The 20,286-nt window shown below is 37.1% G+C and overlaps 2 protein-coding genes across 5 annotated transcripts; one reads left to right on the top strand and one right to left on the bottom strand.

Moving 5' to 3' along the window:
- Positions 1 to 552: 552 nt before the first annotated feature.
- LOC113042249 (xin actin-binding repeat-containing protein 1-like) lies at positions 553 to 11,612 on the top strand. 4 transcript variants are annotated; one of them, XM_026200921.1, is made up of 8 exons: positions 553 to 658; positions 1,184 to 1,352; positions 2,036 to 2,096; positions 2,420 to 2,794; positions 2,867 to 2,954; positions 5,814 to 5,959; positions 6,521 to 6,568; positions 7,154 to 11,612. In XM_026200921.1, exons 2-8 carry the CDS (start codon positions 1,198 to 1,200, stop codon positions 11,300 to 11,302), a joined length of 5,022 nt encoding a protein of 1,673 aa, XP_026056706.1. In that variant the 5' UTR covers positions 553 to 658; positions 1,184 to 1,197; the 3' UTR covers positions 11,303 to 11,612. The 4 variants fall into 4 exon arrangements, with proteins under 4 accessions (XP_026056706.1, XP_026056705.1, XP_026056707.1 ...); XM_026200920.1 differs by having other exon boundaries at positions 554 to 658; positions 1,187 to 1,352; XM_026200922.1 differs by lacking the exons at positions 553 to 658; positions 1,184 to 1,352; positions 2,036 to 2,096; positions 2,420 to 2,794; positions 2,867 to 2,954 and adding an exon at positions 3,529 to 4,034.
- A 2,093-nt stretch (positions 11,613 to 13,705) lies between these two features.
- LOC113042250 (solute carrier family 22 member 13) lies at positions 13,706 to 19,672 on the bottom strand. Its single transcript, XM_026200925.1, has 10 exons — positions 19,065 to 19,672; positions 18,176 to 18,279; positions 17,849 to 18,003; positions 17,515 to 17,683; positions 17,230 to 17,350; positions 16,622 to 16,716; positions 16,157 to 16,371; positions 14,431 to 14,539; positions 14,126 to 14,335; positions 13,706 to 13,999 (listed from the first exon to the last, which is right to left on the bottom strand). The coding sequence occupies exons 1-10, from the start codon at positions 19,437 to 19,439 to the stop codon at positions 13,924 to 13,926; spliced, it is 1,629 nt and encodes a 542-aa protein (XP_026056710.1). The 5' UTR covers positions 19,440 to 19,672; the 3' UTR covers positions 13,706 to 13,923.
- Positions 19,673 to 20,286: the final 614 nt, after the last annotated feature.

Raw genomic sequence — 20,286 nt, 5'->3', positions numbered from 1 at the left:
AAGCCGCGCCGGCTCTCAGACTCGGAACTGACCCTTGAACATAAGTGTCTACAGCAGTCTCTTGTACATCAACCCTATAGGGGCAAAAGTCAAAAGGCAGCTTGACCCTAATAAGAGAAGGCATCAGGGGTCTCAGAGATGTGACCTGGGTCATGGTTGAGTTAGAAAATCTAACCATCTGTCTAACACCTATCACAGCAAGTAATGTAATGATAAATTGCAGAGAAGGCCTTTAAAATGAGTTTAGATTAAGATACGATTAAAGCTTTATATCAGTAAGTGACAGCTTTTGCAACAACAAAAAAAAAATCTAAAATTGTTATGTTGTGCTTTGCCCTGAATGTGAGAGAATCTTGTGTGGTGACAGAAAGCCTGGCGTAATAAACCCTACTTTCATTTGCACATATTACACAACATATGGGCAGAAACGACATGTCACTTCCAATAGTAGCAGCCGTGTGTTTTATTGACTGCAATCAGAATTTTTCTATCCAGCCCTTTTACAGTGTACGAACCTTCACATGATGCAGTTTTCCCAGCGTCAGGTGTAATAAACCACCCAGACTTTGCCCACAGTTTCTGCACAGCGAGCTCCCCGCGTGATGCACAGACAATCTCTAGGCATCCGTGAATGGAGTGAGCAACGCACTTTTCAGAGGTAAAATATTCCCCTATTTTAACCATTCCATGTCAATATATCAAAAACTTAAAGTGAATTGTTTAATTTGTAACAGGGGCTATAAAATGCAAATCATGATTATGTCTATTTAAAAATAGATTTTGTTTTTTAAAGTGCATAACAATGGCTTACTTAGTTCGGTAGACGAGAAATGGTTAATTATCAGTTAGCATATGATAACAGACATAATTATCAACATTGGTAATGATTAATATGAGTTGTGTGCCATGGGTCAATTAATCAAAGATGTTGTTTTCTGTTTAATTTATAAACAAAACATGCAACTTTCTTACCGTGCATGCTCATTTTAAAGTGAAATACACATATATATATATATATATATATATATATATATATATATATATATATATATATATATATATTCATGTTTACATGCTTTTGTCAATACCGCTTTAAAAATGTAAGACCACACCATGTGAATGAATGCCACAAATGTGCTCTCCGTGAAGCAGCATGTGATTTGTGTGTTCACACTGTGTACAGTAGGTTGGGCTGAGATGAAGGACAGAGTATTCAGTGAGGAAGAAGCAATGGAAGTGAAGAGCAGCTTGCGGAGGGCCCAGTCTCTCAGAAGTGTTTCCACTGATCATGTCCTGTCCTGGACTGAAGCTGGACTGGACAGGAGGAAGTCTGTCTCTCAGCTTGTGGCACAGTGAGGGAGATATTCCTCTTTCCTTCAAAGCATATTTCACCTATAAATACATGCTATGCCATCATTTACTCATCCTTATGACGGCCAAAACCTGTATGGCCTGTAATACAAAATGTGATGTTTAGCTAGAATGTCTGAGCTGTTCTTATATCATAAAAGTGGATTAGCACCAAATTCCAATTCCCAAATAGCATTCCCTTCTTCTGTATGAAAACAAGCAGTTTAAATATTCAGCTAGATATCTCCTATTGTGTCTAACAGATGAAAATAAATAAAAGAGTTTTTGAAAGCCATCAAGGTGAATAAATTATAACACAATGTTCAATCTGAGTAATCCTAACTAAACTCTTAAAGGGACAGTTCACCCAAAAATAAAAAGTTCCTTTCTTCCGTTTAACACAAAAGAAGATATTTTATAGCATGCTAGTTTGTTTGTTCCATACAATGGAAGCTTCTTCTCTCTTAATGGACTCAATGTTAATGTGCAACTCTATTGTACAACTGTAAATTATGCCTTTAAACAGATAGTGAAACTATTACAAATTAATTTAATTAAATTAAATTAAATTAAATTAAATTAAATTAAATTAAATTAAATTAAATTAAATTAAATTAAATTAAATTAAATTAAATTAAACAGACGACTTTATCAGACCTTCTGTACATCATGTGTTCACCACCAGGTACCAAAACTCTCCCGGAAGAAAACCCCAAAAAGTGGTTCCAGGAGATGTAAAGCATGAGGTAAAAACACTAAACTAACTTCACAAGCTGCGTTAGAATATTCAGTAATATTACACGGCTTTCTGAAATGCTTGATTCTGACTGGTCAGTCACGACATTCTGAGGTTAGTTATTCTGAGTTATTATCTGAGACATGATGCTTATTTTATGTGTCTCAAGTAGCCATGGAACAAGATTATAATATCGTGTAATAAGAATATTTAGTGATAACAACCAGCTGCATGTACATTATCTCTTACTCACTTATTTGATACCATTGAAGGAAGCATCCATTTTCACCAGCATAAAAACTGTGAATGTGTTTTCTAATTGATCTCCTCCAGCTGAACGTGCAGATCACACCAATTCATGTCAGTGAGAATGAGAGCGAGACAATAGTGAGGAAGACTGAGGTCAAAGAGAGGTCCAGGGTCTCTCCTCTCTCCCGCAGTAAGTCTATGGAGAGTCTTCCTCGGCACAGACCCACAGGCACCACAGCACTCAGGGAGCTCTTTGAGTCAAAGATCACCAGTCAGCCTGAGTCCAAGAAGAGCAAGACGGCTCTTGAATCAGCGAATGCTGAGAAAGCCAATAACACTACTCTTCCCAATAACAAGGATGCGGAAGAAAGAAAGTCACAAGTAGAGGAAGAGGTTTACAACCCCTATAGCCATAATGAACTAGAGAAAGTGACTGAAGAGGTTCAAGTGATCACAAAGGTAAACGGGTGAACCTTACAGAGATGTGCATCAAGTCATTTGTATTTACTGATGAAACAATAACTCTTTCAGAATGCAAAAACAAAGCAGATAATAAACCGATCTGACAGAAGAAAGACCATTTCCGGAATTTATAATGAAAAAATATCCTCTCCAGTGGGTGAGTAAACACAAAACTTAATTTGTACATTTTATAAAGATAAAATGCTTGTATATGCAAAACTCAGTACCATGGTGCTAGCATGCCCATATGGAGAAAATAATATTATATATATATATACTGTATTTAAATTAAAAAGTATATTATTTATTTAAATGTATTTTCTGATATACTGTAGAAAATGTTATGCTAATGCTATAGAATATTTTAGATTTTTTACTACATTTTTAATATGCATTACATTTTCTCATATATTTGGAGACATTTTAGTTATTTTGTTTGCCTTATGGGTGTTTTTCTTTTTGCAATATTTATAGTTTCGTCAGTGCTAAAATTGTAAGCCTGATCAAAATATCTAGCCGCAAGCTTTTAGATATCATGTCCGTAACCCCAAACAACACAGGAACATTTCGAGTACCCAGTTTAGGGTTTGTTCAACATGGTCAGCAATAGCAATAGCAATGCTTACTTCTGCAAAAGCCACGAGTAGGGATTTCAGTTCAAGGTTAAATTTCATATGTTGGCAGACTATTATGTATCCTAAATGTCAAGGGCAAACTATATACAAGATCAAACAAGACACAACGCACATAATATTGCAAACACAGTCAAATCAAACTACCAGTGTGATAAAGAAAATGTATTTTATTTTCTAATACGTTGCTCATGATGTGAGAGGTATCCAAATTGTAATTGAGGAAACGCCAGATGACATCACAGCAGGAGCAACAACAACTGTTCCCAATGATGTGCGATGAAAATAACATGCTTTTTTTTAGTCATTTCTGAGCGCTGGGTTGGGGTAGACTGGAAAAGTAGGTATTTATCCCAACAAGTGATTGACTCAGCCTGGTGTAGCAATAGCAGAATAGCTCCTAAAATAGCTGGCTGGTACTTATCCCACCATGGGAGCCGGACAGGGTCAGCTGTTACCAGCACAGAAATGGCCACAGGCTTGCTGACAGACTCAGACGACACACGTCCGCTAGACCAGTCAAAGGACCATTACCGAGCTAAGTAATAAAATAATTCAGAGGGATTTGAGTTAAGCTTGTGAGCAAAGAGAAAGAGCGTTGAATGGTGAGTTTATGATTATACATTTTAAACCTTTATATTGCTTTAAATAATGCGTGCGCTAAAGAGGATTTCCCACAACATATTTATTATAGACAGCCACTGTTGTGTGACCAGGGACGAGAGATTTCCAGAATTTGATTATTCATTTGTGTGTTAAAAACAAGCTTAACCGTGGTTGGAACATCGGTAAGCAACAAATAAATAATCATATGTTAATTTTCAACTCACTAGCATGCTGGAATTAGTTAAAGATGATGTCCGTTTGGACACTTTGCTTCACTTTTCCTCGTCACATTTTATTTTTAGACCATTTTAAAGAAAACCTAGGTGAGTTGTTAATGAATAGCTTAAGGAGATTGCTTTTGTGGTAAACTGGACAACAAAACATGGTATTTTAACCAGTGATTATGGAACATAGTCCCATAATCATTGTGATACCTAGATCAGATGGTTAGCAAGTGTGATTAAATGCAGATGCACTTCCTAAGTAAATGTTTTACTCCAATAAAAAATAGATCAGATAGTCTATCAGATACAGCCACGGTTGATCAACATTTTATTTCACAGGCTTGAGGCAAGGCGATTTTGCCCTTGAAACTGATCATTAGTCTGAACCCTTCTGCTCAATCAAGCAAGCTGTGTGCTGCTTCTTGGTTCACGACTGGAAATCCCATTGGTATCTGTGTCACGGAGACTCAGATGTTTTCCAGCCTAGTTTCTGAGCACACTTTGCGCACGCCAATGATGACTTGCATTCATAGCAGCTGTCCACATTACTATAACGAGAGCTGAGAGAGCAATAACTAGCATAACCATCACCATTTCAAAAAGATAAACACTTACAAAATGGATTTAACATAAAAAAAAGCATTAATGGGTGTATGTTTGGTGTAAAAATCAATATGTCAACTGTACGGTTTTCAAAAAGCAGTCCTTTGGGGATCTTTGGACATATGAATTTATTTGCAAATGTGATACATGAATGATCTGTTATGCAATAAAAAGGGTAATAATGTTTGGTAGTGTAATAAAAATAAAAATCATTATAAACTGCAATTATGCTAGTCTATTTAATGTAGTAGTACTAAGCAGAATTATTAAGCACATAAATTGCTTGAAGCTGATTGTAAAATTATAATCACTTTGAAACGCTTTAGTATGTTATAGTATGTAAGGTTATGAATGGAGATGGGTTGATCTGATGTAAATAGACTTTAGACCATCATATTCTATTAAAAATTAAGGTGCTTCACGATGCCATAGAAGAACCTTTTTGTCTAAATGGTTCGATAAAGAACCTTTAACATTTGAAGAATCTTTCTGTTTCACAAAAGGGTTTTTTTTGTGGCGAATGAAGGTTCTTCAGATTATAAAAAGGTAAGAAAGCGATGGTTCTTTAAAGAACCTTTGACTGAATGTTTCTTTGTGGAACAAGAAATGGTTGTGTGAAGAACCTTTTAAGCACCTTGATTTTTAAGAGTGTAATTTACAGTTAAATCTAAAAGCCCCGCTGATAGCTTGCTGGGTCACAGATAAAGTCTCTTGCAAAACTAACAAACAATATTCCTGACAAATCACATGACTGCTCACCTCCCACTGAAAGAAAAACTCCTATCTGACAGTTCAGAAAGTCTTTGGTGCCCCCTGATGTGTGCGTCTGTGGGGCTCGGTTGTAAAAGCACAGATGTTGACCTTGATTTCATTCCTTTATTCGGCAAATTAGGAGTCAAAGTTTGAGTCACAATAACCATATCATATTCTGATCTTTACGCTGTATTACAGAGGATAAAAGAAGGTCAGTCGCAGACTTCAGAGACAACTCGGCTCTCAACGGATTGGAGAAACCCTCTATTTCCGTCAAAGCTTTGTCTGCACTATATCTGTCAAAAGTGGCAGCTGCAGAACCTGCGGGAAACCTCTTGAAACCAGTTAGTACTTGTAGCTACTTTTATTCTTCATGATACATGTGGTGAACTTTGGGGCCAAGGGGATGAGACTAAAGCAGACTACAGGAAGAAAATGCTGCTAAATAAAACGCATGTAACAGCTGCTGGAAAATATTTTCGGTTTACAGTATGTCCTGGTTCTAGCTACACATTCAAGGAGCATGGGTATATACAGTATAAAGTACGTTTTATATGAAATTAAGGGTGACACTTTAGAATTGGGAATACTTATTCACTATTAACTATGACTTTTCCCTCAATAAATTCCTAATTTTATGCTTATTAATAGTTAGTAAGGTAGTTTAAGTTAGTTGGGTAGAATTAGGGATCTGGAATAAGGTCACATAGAATAAGGAATTAATATGTGCTTGTACATAAATTACTAATATTATAGTAATATGTATGCTAATAAGCAACTAGTTAAGAGCCCATAAAATAAAGTGTTACCAAATTAAGTCAGTACCTGACCAGTTCCTTGTTACTTTTTGATCATATAGGCACCTCAGACATAGTTGTAATGTCTTTGATTTTTATTTGTTCTAGGACCAGAATATCACTTCTCCAACTGGAAAAAGGCCCAACACAATCAAGGTAAGGAAAATTAGTTTCAAGTACAGTATATATTTTAATCCAGTGGTAAACCTTACTTTGGTTTCTTCATTTGACTATGAGTCCAAATGAACCACTAGCAAACTTCTATCCCTGCAGTGGACGCTGGAATATTTTGTAATAGTGTGATTGTTTAGTGCTCTAAAACATTAGCAGCTTGTCTTTCTGTAATTGCATACTTAAATTAATTCTGTTGGTGAACCCTTAGCTATCAGGTGTGAAATAAAGTACTGTAATAACATAGGAAACTAAATTGACTGTGTTTGATTAACTACTCATTTGCAGGAACGTATAATCATGTTGGTGTTTTCGCTCGTAATAACATTACTAACATAAGTTATAACATTCTCAACTGCCTGTATTCAGATTGCTGAAATAATTAACTATTAGAATTTTTGGCTCAAAAACACTGGTTTCTTTGGCATGCGGTTTGGCTTCCTTGCAGATTGACAGGTATGTATAACTTCTTAACCATTTATGTTTTCTAAATGTTAATCATAACCATTTGAACTAATAGGTTAATATATAAGATACAGTAATCTAATGAGGTCATTCTATGTGTCTTAGATGGCTGAAGATGCACAAAACAGCATTGCATATGCACCTGCATCAAATCCACCAATTCACCATCTGGAAAGCAGCCCTGATGAACATGAAAGACCCTTTACATCACCACCCCCTACAAGAGAAGCAATGTCCATTCTGCATCAACGGCGACAGAAATGCGAGCTTAGACGACTGCTAAAGCACACTTACCCTGAGCTGAAAAACATAGACAATTTGGTAGAGAAGGAGTTGCCTGCTATTCTTAACATGGAGCCAGACACAGGCACTGGATACCAGAGTGAGTTCCAGTCCAGATGCTGGCTGTTTGAGAACCATGAAATCAATTCAGTGGATATCCATGATCAAAAACTACAGATGAAAAAGGAGTTTCCAGAGGGGGACATCAAGAGTACCCTCTGCATGTTTGAACAACCTACATCTAACTCCCACAATGAAGACAACAAACCCCAACTCAGCAAATCAGAGGAAGTGACATCAGAGCAGAGCATAAAGGTGGATGTGAAAGCAACGCGCAGAATGTTCGAAACTCAATCGATAGATAGACAAAACCCCTGTCCAAGGAAAAACATTGTTTTTGAGGAAGTAAGTCAATCCCACCTAAAACCAAAGAGTGATTTTGTGACTGATGGAAAAGAAACATCAGACTTTCACCATAACAGTCCAACCAATGATCTCATTGACACAAATGATGTGTTTGTAAGTATATCTAAAGCCAAACAGGTCTTCGAAACAGTATCACATGACAAAGAGAACATCTCTCCAACAAATGACAACTTCAGCCAAGAACAAGAACTGCTGAAGGCAAATGTAAGAAACAGAGCTCAAATGTTTGAATCAACTCCACTTGATAAGATCAATCAGCAAACCAAGGAAGAATCAGAAACCATCCTGGAGAACACACAAGAAACTCTAGTTTCTTTATGCAACTTCAGTATCATGTATTCTGATGGAACCATCCTTGAAGCTAATGAAAATGGCAATGTCAAAAAAGCAAGATATAACTTCATACAAGAAGATAGAAGACCAGAAATTCAGGATGAAGAGATAGTGACTGGAAGCATAAAGAACATCATGCTTCAAATGCTACCAGGAACAAACTTGAACCCAATTGTGACCTTCCTAAAAGAGGACAGTCAGGGCAATGTGGAGATTCAGAAAGTAGATGTCCCAATTCACCAACTTCCATTCACTCAAGATAAAGAGTGCAGAACTGCCAATGTGGTGCAGATTACTGAAGATCTACTCAGTCCAGAGAAGTCCATCAGAAAAGGAGTCTTAATACAAGATGGAGCAACAGGAATGAGAGAGATAACCGTTTATGCTCTATTCATCCACAGTGAAGACAGTACAGGGGTAATGGAGTTTGGTAAAACTGTTTTTAGATCCATTTCCTCAAGTCTAAGGAACGTTCCAGAGTCTGAAAATTGTGATCTGAAGACAGATATTAGTCCATCAGAAAGTTCTTCAGTAGTAGATACAAACAAATCTAGAAATGTGCAGCTATTCCAGAAAGGAGACCTTGATCATCTAAAATGCCTGCAGGAAACATCATCAGATGTAGATATAGGTGCATCTACTGGGGAATCAGAGAAAACAAGTGAGATTATACAAGGTAAAGTTAACAGTATCAAAGCCCTTTTTACTACCAATATAGATGACACAAGCATGCAGTCGGATAAAAACAAGTCCAAAATGTCGCCTACAGAAAGTTTGGTAAATAATGAAAATGATGACGTAAAAGCAACAAACCAATCTGAACACTGTCCTGACACAGATCTCCAAAATCAAAATATCGTGGATGATGGAGTCGTTCTTCAAGCAGAACTAGTTGATGTTGTTGAAGACGATGAGTTGGTGAATTTACAAACAGCCATTATGAATCTTCACCAGGCGACAATAGAGGCAAAAGCTCTTCAGCAGAGTGTACAAGCAAAACATGCCTCCCAATCGAACCAAACCCAACAAATCTGTAATTCTGGTTCAATGACCCATGTGTTTACACTTGTGGAAAACAATGATAATGTAAGTGGAAATGAAGAGCTCTCACAGTTTTCCAAAACTGAACTGGAAGAAGAAAGTAAGGAGGATGTTATGAGAGGTAGTATACAGTCAGCTCTTGATTCCTTGGGAAAGTCGCATTTTAATGTCACAAAGGGTGATTTTAAAGCTGCGATGATTTATAGGAATTCTGGTAAAGGATATGCAGGACACAAAAAGACAGATGAAGAGATGATGAACCAGACAAGTGATAGGACTAAAGAAAATCAGTCAGCAACATCTTCTCCTGTGACTCAAGCTGAAAAGGATGCTTTAAAATCACCTGAGGGAACTGACACAACCCCTTGTGAAAGGTCATTTGAAAACAAACCAAAGACATGTTCTCCTTTGCATGTCTCTGTAGAAAGATCTGCTAAAAATCGCAAAACTCCTGTTGGACCCAAACCAGCTATCCCACCTAAACCAGATCATTTAAAAAGTAAGCCAACCCCTCTTGGTTCTGAAACTGACGCAGAACGTGTCAACAAATGCCAAGTCCCTCCTACTTCTTCAAAACCACCAACTGAGCAGATTAATGAATCTTCAACTTCCAAGCAACGCCCGTCTCATGAAAATGCACTCTGCAAAAGTGTACAGCATACTGATGCTAATGAACATGAGCCTAGTGATACATCAGTGAGCAACATTCAAAGTCCTAAAGATAAAAAGCTAAATGGTGTAGAGGTTGTTATAGAAACTTCAACGAGCTTCCCAGAAAGCATTGTCAATGAATCTTCCACAGGATTTCATGCTTCTCTTCAAAACTTTGGGGTAAAGCATAGTGGTTCACTGCCTCCTGTAAAACCAAAAAGAATCAAAATGGCAAAAGAAAATGTGAAGAACTCTGCCATTTTGGAAACTGAAACAGCACAGGGAATAACTTCTCCTCACAACAATGACCCCTCAGACGAGATTTGTAAGACAAACACCACCAACCGTGATAAGACAAATGATAAAAGTGATGATCAACAAGTTAGTGGAGTGGTGAGACGGGAAAAGAAAATTCGAGGAGAGACTGAGGACGAGCGAAGGCAGAGGCTCTCGGTGCACATGGATGAAATCATGAAAGGACATGTGCCAGCTGTCCTGGAGATCTTCGACAAGCTGAAAAAGCAAGAAGAACTCAAAAACATACTCTCCAAAGTGGAGGAAATTGAAGAAGACACCAACAAAGTGGACGTGGGCTCACTTAAAAACATTTTTGAGAGCGTACCTGATTGGGTCGTGCCTCGGGAGAAGAAAATCAAGCCAAAAATAGTCCCACCAGAACATACTGGAGCACCAAGTGAACCTGAGATGATGTCATCAATGGAGGTAGCTTTTGGGGACCTGGAGAAAGCTGGTGCTGAGATCATCCGTTTAAAAGACCAAACGCTTGCAAGACTCATGGATATAGAGGAGGCCATTAAAAAGGCTCTTTACTCAGTATCGACTCTAAAATCGGACTCGGACATTATAGGACTCTCTGGTCTCTTCAGGGAGTCAATGGTGGCCGTACAAGGTTCACCTCCTCCGGGTAATATCAGGAAAATCAGCATTGGGTCAAGCAAATCACCGAAAGCTCAAACCCAGATTGGAAACAGAGTTTCTGAACAGTCAACAACACGGAAAGAGCATGAGCTTTTTATTCCCACAACCAAACAGAGATCAGCCTCTCCAGCATCCCCTTCATTTATTTCCATTCAGTCTGCAGCAAGGAAGCCTACGGAGTCGCCATCACCTCAGATCAGTCCCCTGAAGGAAGAACCAAAAGAAGAAACCAAGCTGCAGTGCTGCTGTAGTGTGCCTTCAGACCGCAGGCAATGTTCAGTCACAAAAGGAGCATCCTCAAGCCCTGGCAATCCACGGCGGCAGGTCAGTGTGCTGGAAGTGCAAACCAGGCCTGAAGGAGAGAGAGTCATTGGAACAAAAACCATCAGCGAGAACTATGAGAGGACAGACTGCTTTGGCAACAAATTCTACTCCTCGAAAACCTCCACAGTTGTGACAACCCAACCTGAAACCAAGACAACTTCGAAAAAGCTCATCATGAGCAGTCCAGCCACAGCAGAAATTGTCACGTACCCAAGAATCAACACACCTTTTATTAGAGAAGACCGCCTTCCACTGTAAATTTATTTCTAAATGTTTATTGGTTTTGGTTGCAATATAAATGAAAGATCTAATAATGTGCCAGCCAATGCATTTTTGTACTTGTTTGGTTATCTTTTGAATGATACTTTACTATTCCTATTTCCAGTTGTTAGTATTCCAGTTTCAGTGTGTTTTTTTTTTTTTTTTTTTTTTGTGAATTAATATTTTGGAAAACTACATGAATTCCTCATTGTGTTGCAGTCATGCAATATACATGTTCTGTTATTTATGTGAATACAATGTAATTTGAATTTACGCCATATTTGTCAATAAAAATGGTAGAAACGTGTCATGTCACATTATGAATTTTAGTAAGCAGGTTTTCTCTTATCATAAGAACAGAAATCCAAGGCACTTCTTCCAGTCCAGAAAGGTTCAAAAACTTGTCACAGATTAATAATAGCTACACCTGTCATTCATCTGATACGTGACACACACTGAGGAAGGCTGAAGTGTGCAGTGTGCAGAGTTTTAGTCATTTGTAATGTTTCTTTCGAGATTGCCATAGTGTGAATAAAGCCTTTTCGCCTTTTTTGGACCAGAAGTGCCTTGGCCTTCTGGGATTACTTCACAATATCCTTTCAGCAAATGGCGCTTCATTATGTCTCCTATGATCTGTTAAGTGTGAGGTTTTCTCTTATGTTATCACAGGAAAACTGAAAGTAACAGTTCGGCCTAACAATTCATAACTTTTTCATGTTGTTCCAAATTTGTATGCCTGCATTTGCACATTCTCATATTTGCTTGCGCTCCACTGAGGGGAAGGTTTAGAGAAGGACCTTCGTACTCTTTTCATGCAAATCACGTTATATGAATTTTCAAAAATAGCTGTTTTCTTGTGAAATAGGATGGACTGAAACACAGCGATCAACCAAAATACTTCCCGAAAATATTCTGGTAGCATTATTTCTTAAAAAGTCAAGCATTTTAAAATGCCTAGCAGATTAGTATTTTATGTACATTCAGAGATCAATAATCATGTGTTTTGAATGATCGACAATTTTCTTTTTAAATCTATTTAGCGATTTAAATTAATGTTTGTTAATGTAAAATGTATTCATTATAAAATGTTTTCAGAATGTAAAATGGTAGACATTTTTGGAACTTACAGGAGGAATAGTGCACCATGTTAGGATAATAGACATTGATACAAGATTTAATATCTTTAGGAAAAAAATATCATTCAACCGATGGATAAACATTGTGAAGCCAAAATATGCTGCATAAACAAAAAAACCTTATAGCTTGTGAATTAAAAGCTAACTTCTGACAAAAAGTCTTATGGTATGGAGGTTTGTTAACCCTTTCATGTTACTGTAGTTTCAGCCAGCAGCTCAGGAGACATGCTCAGCCTGTCTGAAACCAGTTTACCCAATGGAAAGAATGGCAGCGGATAAACTCATTTTTCACAAAACTTGTTTCTGCTGCAAACACTGCAAAAAGAAACTGAGGTAAGAATGTTTCTGGTAATGATAAATGCTGATAATGAACATCACTGAAATTGAAACGTTTTAAACGCATTACATTTACGATTCTAAATCAGTGAAAACACTTTGGCACCATAATGCAACTAAACAACAGCAAATCATTAAATGAGGAAGTGCTGAAGTTGCAATTTTGCATCAGCTTTTAGACTTTGCTTCTTAAGCTGTTAACCAACTTTGCTGACATTGCAGCTGTTGCTTAAAACTGTTAAATCCACAAATGTGCTTCATATTAATGTGGTTTTTATAGCCGACAGATCATAAGCAATTAATACTAAAAAACATACTAAAAATATATTTTGCTTGGTTTTAGCCTTCAAGGCTATGCGCCTCTCTATGGGGAATTCTACTGTGTATTCCACTATCAGCAACTTTTCAAAAGGAAGGGTAACTATGACGAGGGCTTCGGCCGTCAACAGCATAAAGATCGTTGGCTACAGAGGAATGACACAAACATCATTTAGAGCTACTGAACAAGTATATGGGCCATAACCTTGACTAACAGATGGTCGGATGTAGGCAAATATGATTTTCTGGTCTTTTTGTGATTGTGCTTGTACACATTTAAATCAAATAGAAGGATTTAACATATCACATATCATGATTTCATAAAGCAGTTCATATATACTGTATATATAAATCAATATCATGCCAGATTTTCTTAAATGTTGATGTTGTTATGTTTGAGACTTTGATGAAAATATTTTACATAACTGGTTGATGTTGATGATCTTAATTTGAAAAAATGTGGGGAAAAATCTAATATGTAGATGTACATAGATTTGAGATGCCATGTGTTTCAATTACTAAACTTAATAAATCCATTCTGGCTCATTAAAGGCTTTCTAGTTAAGTTTTTCTGTAGAATCTAAAAAGAACCGAAGAAAAACACGACACGTTTTCAATTTTAAATAAAACAGATTTTTACTATTTTTCACATGGAAATAATAAAAAAGTACAAATTCTTTAATCAAATCTTTACAAACATGACACTCGCAAACTGAGAAGTAAACAGTCATACCTGTACCTCTGTTTGTCTTATTTTCCTCATTCACACATATGAATAAAAATCGATAGCATAAACTTCGACTACATTTTTAAATAGCAGTATAAATCTCATAATTTTGTGCTCCGGCGAGACATTTCCTGCTCCGGATTCAGTCCGCTTTCAATACTGGCTTTCTCGGATCCCCTGTAAATGCAAAATTAAGAAAAACAAGATTTATTTCTGAAATAAATTTGGTGCATCAAAAGTTTCTATTTATAATTGCAAGAGTTTCATTCATAGTCTCACTAACATAAAGAAGTATAAACGTACATGTTGTCATCCACGGGGACATCAGTGTGGTCCTGTAGCTCAGTGTTTAGTGTCTCTGGGAGCAGGAAAGTCAGCGCTCCTCCCACGAAAGGAAGAGAGCCGTATATGACCATTGGAATAGCAGGATGATACACGTCTAACAAGCCAATCAGAGGAGCCAGAATACCAGCTACACGCGCACACATGGAGTTCAGTCCCACTCCGTTTTGTCTATAGTTGAGTTATAAAAACAAGAGCTTATTTAAAATCCATAATTAAAGATATTGGTGTTCATACAGGTTCAGTACAACTACTGTATACAGTACCTCACAACCGTTGGGTAGAGCTCAGCAGTGTACACATACACTATGGTGAAAGAGGCAGCGAGGGAGAACTTCCCAATCACTGCGATCACAGTCACAATCACAGGATACCCTTGAAAAAAAGCAGATGAACATTTAAGCTGACAGTGTCGACACAATTCCAAAAAATTGTTCGGATTTGATTAATTTTTTGCAAATTGTTAGTAAATGACGCGCATGATTATTGGCTATGGGAATTTGCGCTGCTCTTGGGAGATTGTGTTGGTCATTGTGGAGATGATAGCTGCGCTTGTATTCTTTAATTCACATGCAATGTCAGCAGATCACAACTTTCCACTCCCATTGGTGTTCTCATGTTAAATTTGGCCCAAAGTGTATGATTCATACAGATTGTACTAATTCACATGAAATTTGGTCATACGGTATGAAACAAGCACAATACTTCAAAAGTCTTATGGGTCCCACTTTATATTAGGTGGCCTTAACTACTATGTACTTACATAAAAAAATAAGTACAATGTACTTACTGTGTTCATATTGTATTGTAAAACACTTTTGCTGCTATTGAGGTGGGATAGGGTTAAGGTTAGGGAGAGGGTTGGAGGTATGGGTAAGTTTAAGGGTGGGTTAAGGTGTAAAGTATGGGTCGACAGTGTAATTATAAATGTAATTACAGAAATTAAATACAGATGTAATTACATGTAGGTTTTTTTCAAATATAAGTACAATGTAAAAACATGTATGTACACAAGTACATTGTAATAAATTATTAATTAAAATGTAAGTACAAAGTAGTTAAGGCCACTTAATATAAAGTGGGTCCCTTATGAGATCAGCTTGGTTTTTCTATACCATTGACATTTCACCGTCTGAAAATGTTCAAATACTGTTCGTCTTCGTTTGTTTTTAACGGCATAAATTAAAACCTAACATACTTATTTTGTGAACAACCTGTCCTCCAACCAATACGCTCGTATAGGTCATTTGTCCAAATCCCTGAAATACGACCCATCAGAGCGTATACTACAATTGCGCCCCTATCGGCAAAAGGTCGTTTACATATTAATGTTTTGTTTTCTTTTATTTGCACTATGATTTGCGTTTCGTGTAGCTCAGTTGGTAGATTCTTGTGTTATACCTTGTTATGTAATCATGCTATCATGGGTTCGATCCCAGGAAACGGATGTGCACGAAAATGTATTTGCTCAATAAATCATGATTTCTGTGAGGGTTAGGTTTAGGGGTGGGGTAAGGTGTGGTCATTCCAACGAATAAGCCACCTAGTAAAATATGTAGGAAATACTGTGAGATCGGTATAAAAAGCCCACATGATGCATTTAAATAAAGTGCGTTTTGATTGGTAATGACGTTATATGCATTTCATGACGACAGATGCAACGCGATATATAGGACAGGCTCTTTGTGAAATGTTTTGGTTGAAAAGTTGCGTTATACCATACCGTCAGAACATAGTAAACATATTCTATAGAGTTTTAGGTGAGGTTTAAGTGTGCAAATACTTTTTATGGCTATTGTATGCAAAATGCTAATTCTAAATAAATAAGTAGCGTTTATTTAAACATATTAGACGTCGCAAAACAAACAGTAAAGCGTTTTCTTTACTGGTTTGTTTTTTTCTTTTCATACATTTTGAAAGCAATTTTCTAGTGAATGGGACAAAAACCTTCCTTCTTCTGTAATTCTAAAAGAAGACTCTGAAGGTCCTCACCTGCTGGTATAATAGGAATAGCCAGGCAGGCGGTTCCTCCGAGGAGCAGCACTGCACTCTGGCAGATCCTCCTTCCGAAACGCTGAATGAGAGGAAAGCAGGACAGCCGGGCGGGAAACTCTGCAATGCCAAAGATGAGTTGAGTCAGGTAAATGTCCAGGCCGAAGTTCCCCACGTTCAAGCTGACACCATAGTAAACCAGGCTCGTCACAAACCTACCATGACATAAATAAACACATGATAAGACTCTCATCGCGTTTTAAAATCAGATTAGAAAAGATTTCACAATCTTCCAGAATCAGTGATTATGCTTATTTTATGCGGTTGCATTTAACATATTATACAGTATTTAATATAAAAAACCCACTAACAAACTCCTGAATAGTAAACTTGGATAAAGCATCAAAGTTATGGCACCTTATCACATTTTGGATGACAGAAATGGGAAATGCTAGGATAACTCACCACATATAGCACATGATGAGAGCTCTCTTTCTTAGGTAAGCCACTCGAAACAGGTCTAGCATGCTGCCTGTTTTAGCTGTGTTCTCCGCTTCCATCTGATAAGGCATCCTTTCATGTTAATTGACCATTTTTTATAAATCAATTTTGATTCATGGATGTTTTAGAATTAATGAGTGAATTTGAGCTTTTACAGTTTTTCTGTCAAAAAGGACAAATTGCAAAAAATATAAATAATATGATCACTCTAAAGACATCCTTGTAACATATTTGGAGCAAGTTAGCATTACTGTGCATCACTTGCTCACCAATGGATCCTCTGAAAGTGAATGGGTGCCGTCAGAATGAGAGTAAATAAAGACACCATAAAAATCCACAAGTAATCTAAACAACTCCAGTCCATCATTGAAAGTCTTACAAAGTTTGTAAGTTTGTAAGACAAAATTTTAACTTCAAATTGCTGCTTTCAGCTTAAATTTGAGATTCTGATGGCACCCATTCACAGTGAGTAAGTGATAAGAAAGTTTTCAGCAGATTTTAATTTTTTTGTAAGCTATGCCTTTAATACTTCTCTTAGACCAAATAAAGCTTGGCAAAGAGAAAAAGGTCACCTTGTCGAGCAGATTTTCGGGAACCTTTCTGCCATTAATTCGGGCAGCTTTCAATATCTCTTTCTTGGCCTTGTCTTGCTTGCCCTGAGTCAGAAGCCATCGGGCAGATTCAGGGAGAATCCTGCCAAATACACAGACAATTATTAGAAAAGAATACACCTCATTAAATAATAATAGTAATAAAAACTAAATAAGGGCAATAAAATAAAATAACAAATGTATGTCATGTGACCATTAACTGACATCAGAAAACCATGAACATCACTGGTACAGAATAACTCTCACCAGTAATAGATGAAGAAAAGCCCAACTGGTGCTGACAGAACCAGCTGTAAAATCCTCCAGTTTCGGATCCCAAAGGCCACACCAGACAGCAACATCAGACCAATGGCATAACAGCAATGGGACAATATGGTAAAAAGGGCCCGTTTGGCTGAACCACACCACTCAGTACCTAAAACCCATTTGAGATACCATGAAATTCATCATGTTCATCAAGTTTTCATAGTGATTTTTTATTGTTACAGGGAATTTGTTGAAAGCATAACTAAAACATAACTATAGCATATCTAAGCAACATTTCTGGCTGTTTAAATGTACTGGGATTAGGACGTGTTACCCAAAACAAATGTGTTGATAGAGATCCCTGATATTGTGGTGCCGACCACAAAGCGGAGAACTATGTAGACAAAGATGTTGGGAGAAAATGCTACTGCCACCCCGAACAGGAACTGCAGGAACAAGGAAAGCAGCGTGACAAACCGCCGGCCATACCTGTGGCAAGAAAACATGTTCACCATCACAGTTACTAAACCATTAAAAACAGCCCTTGATGGGTTTTAAAAACAAACTGAATAATCTGAAAGATTTGTTTTTGGAAAAACTCCAAAACATAGTATGTAAAATATAATTCTCATGTTGATCAGTGATTGTACTTTACACATACTTGTCTGCCATTGGCCCAAACAATAGAGCTCCAACAAGAAGACCAGCCATGTAGACAGACTGAGATGCCTCATTATAAATCTTATTTTCACACACCAGGTCAAACTATGAGACGACAGGAAAAGGAAACATGATAAAAGACAACAAATTATGTAAATTCTATTCATATTAACTTTCAATAATACACATTATACAAAGGGTAGGTTTTTCAAAGTCAATTTCTGTAAAAACTTGTCACTTGACATTCAACTTTTTAAAATTTCAGTCATTATTGTCAAGGGAAAAAAAGCACACAGTGACAAACCACTATCATGATGATAACCGTTATGCTCAAGGCCTATATAGAATTTGGTTTCATGCGAACAATGTGATGAACGTAGATGAAAACAAACTTATTTGCGTTACGAGAAGTCAAAATTCGGTTCCCCGGTAAATTAGGTACGTTAGCCTATTTTAGCAGGTATTTTAGAAGGTACATAAATAGCGTTTATGTCAAAATATCTTTCAAACGTGTTCTTAATCACAAAATTGAGATTACAAGTTGGTAAAACTCGCGAATAAAAAAAATATTTGCCTGGCGAAACATGCTAGGCTACTTGATCGCTGTCTAGCTATTATTAATAAAAATCAGAAATTACTGAAATAGCTAGAAATTATTACTTCGCTAATTTATTTGAAAGTCTTTTTTTTTTTGAAAGTCAAATATTGTTTACCTTTTAATAATATGAAATCAACACATTTACATTAGTAGGGTATCATACTGTGATGAATATATTAGTATTTAAATTATTTATTTGAAAAGTCATAGCTTTATAATAATAATAATAAACTCTTATAACCATATAATGATAGACTGCGTTATTTTAAAAAGTTGACCTAACTTACGTTACCTCAGTTATAAGAGTGCTGCTGCCTTCTGGTGCCTTGTAAACCCATCCATCAGTACATGAGATCGTTGTGTTTATTCCATAAGCTTCAATAACATCAAGCTCAAGATCAACAGGTGTGAACATCTTACAGCTTTCATACTGTCCTTCAGTGTCCAGAGGGATGGTGAGGTTCAGCTGCTTCTCCTCCGTCAGGTTGGGAGCCCGCTGTAGAATCCAGCTGCTGTTGCAGTTGTGAGGGAAGGTGATGGCGGTGAAGACCTGACCGAACATGTGGAAAGCTGTGAAGATGTTGGGGAGACATACCGCCACCAGCAAGCGCTTCTGAAACGCCCCAAACTCGCCGACAGACGACAGAACCTGCGCGAAGTCGATCATGATGACCACTGGGCGACCATCAGCGGCGGCTCGCGCTTAAAACACCTGCGCCGCGCTTCACCTTTGAAGAGTCAAATTAATCTTTAAACGTGTCACAAGTTCAGCATATCTACAGCGCTCTTATCTGCTAAAGCACTGGTTTTTTTTTTTTTCCACAGCGATAAGGACACCCAGAAGATTTTAAATGAATAGCAATAAAATAATATCCTATGCAAAAGAAGGTATTTAATAGTAGATTAAGAGACTGGTTCTAGTGGTTGAAATGCACTGAGAGGAATTCCAGCAGTGTGTTGTGTGTGTGTTTGTGTGTGAGGGACTTTGGATCATGAGGCTAATGCATTTGGGGCCTTTCTGCCAGCTAAGGCGGTCTTATCATCGTGGTAATATGTAAACTGTTGTGATATGATTGTGAGCTCGAGCACAATATTTAGACAACGTTGTATATGTGTCGCTAAGTGGTGAGATGATTGTGACAAGAAGAGGGCAGGCTAAATATATATATTTTTTTTTAACAAATATGAATTTAAAGTTACAGCTCTCACATTATTTAGGCACCCTGAGGTCCTTCCAAATCATACACATATACATATATAATATATATATATATATATATATATATATATATATATATATATATATAATCTTCTGTTGAACAAAAGAAGACATGAAGACTGCCTGTAACCCAACAGATGCTGGTACCCTAACCATCGACTTCCATATTTTCCTTCGGGTAATATATATACTGGAACCAAAAAGGAGGCATATTAGTCACCTTTATATACATTCTTTATTGATTTTTAAAGCATTTAAAAACATGCCTTAAAATCCAACACAAGCTAAAGAAATT

This window comes from Carassius auratus, chromosome 24 (genome assembly GCF_003368295.1).
Source record: "Carassius auratus strain Wakin chromosome 24, ASM336829v1, whole genome shotgun sequence".
NCBI classification, from domain to species: domain Eukaryota; kingdom Metazoa; phylum Chordata; class Actinopteri; order Cypriniformes; family Cyprinidae; genus Carassius; species Carassius auratus.
The sequence above is the reverse complement of the archived record's forward strand: the minus strand, read 5'-3'. Positions and strand labels throughout refer to the sequence as shown.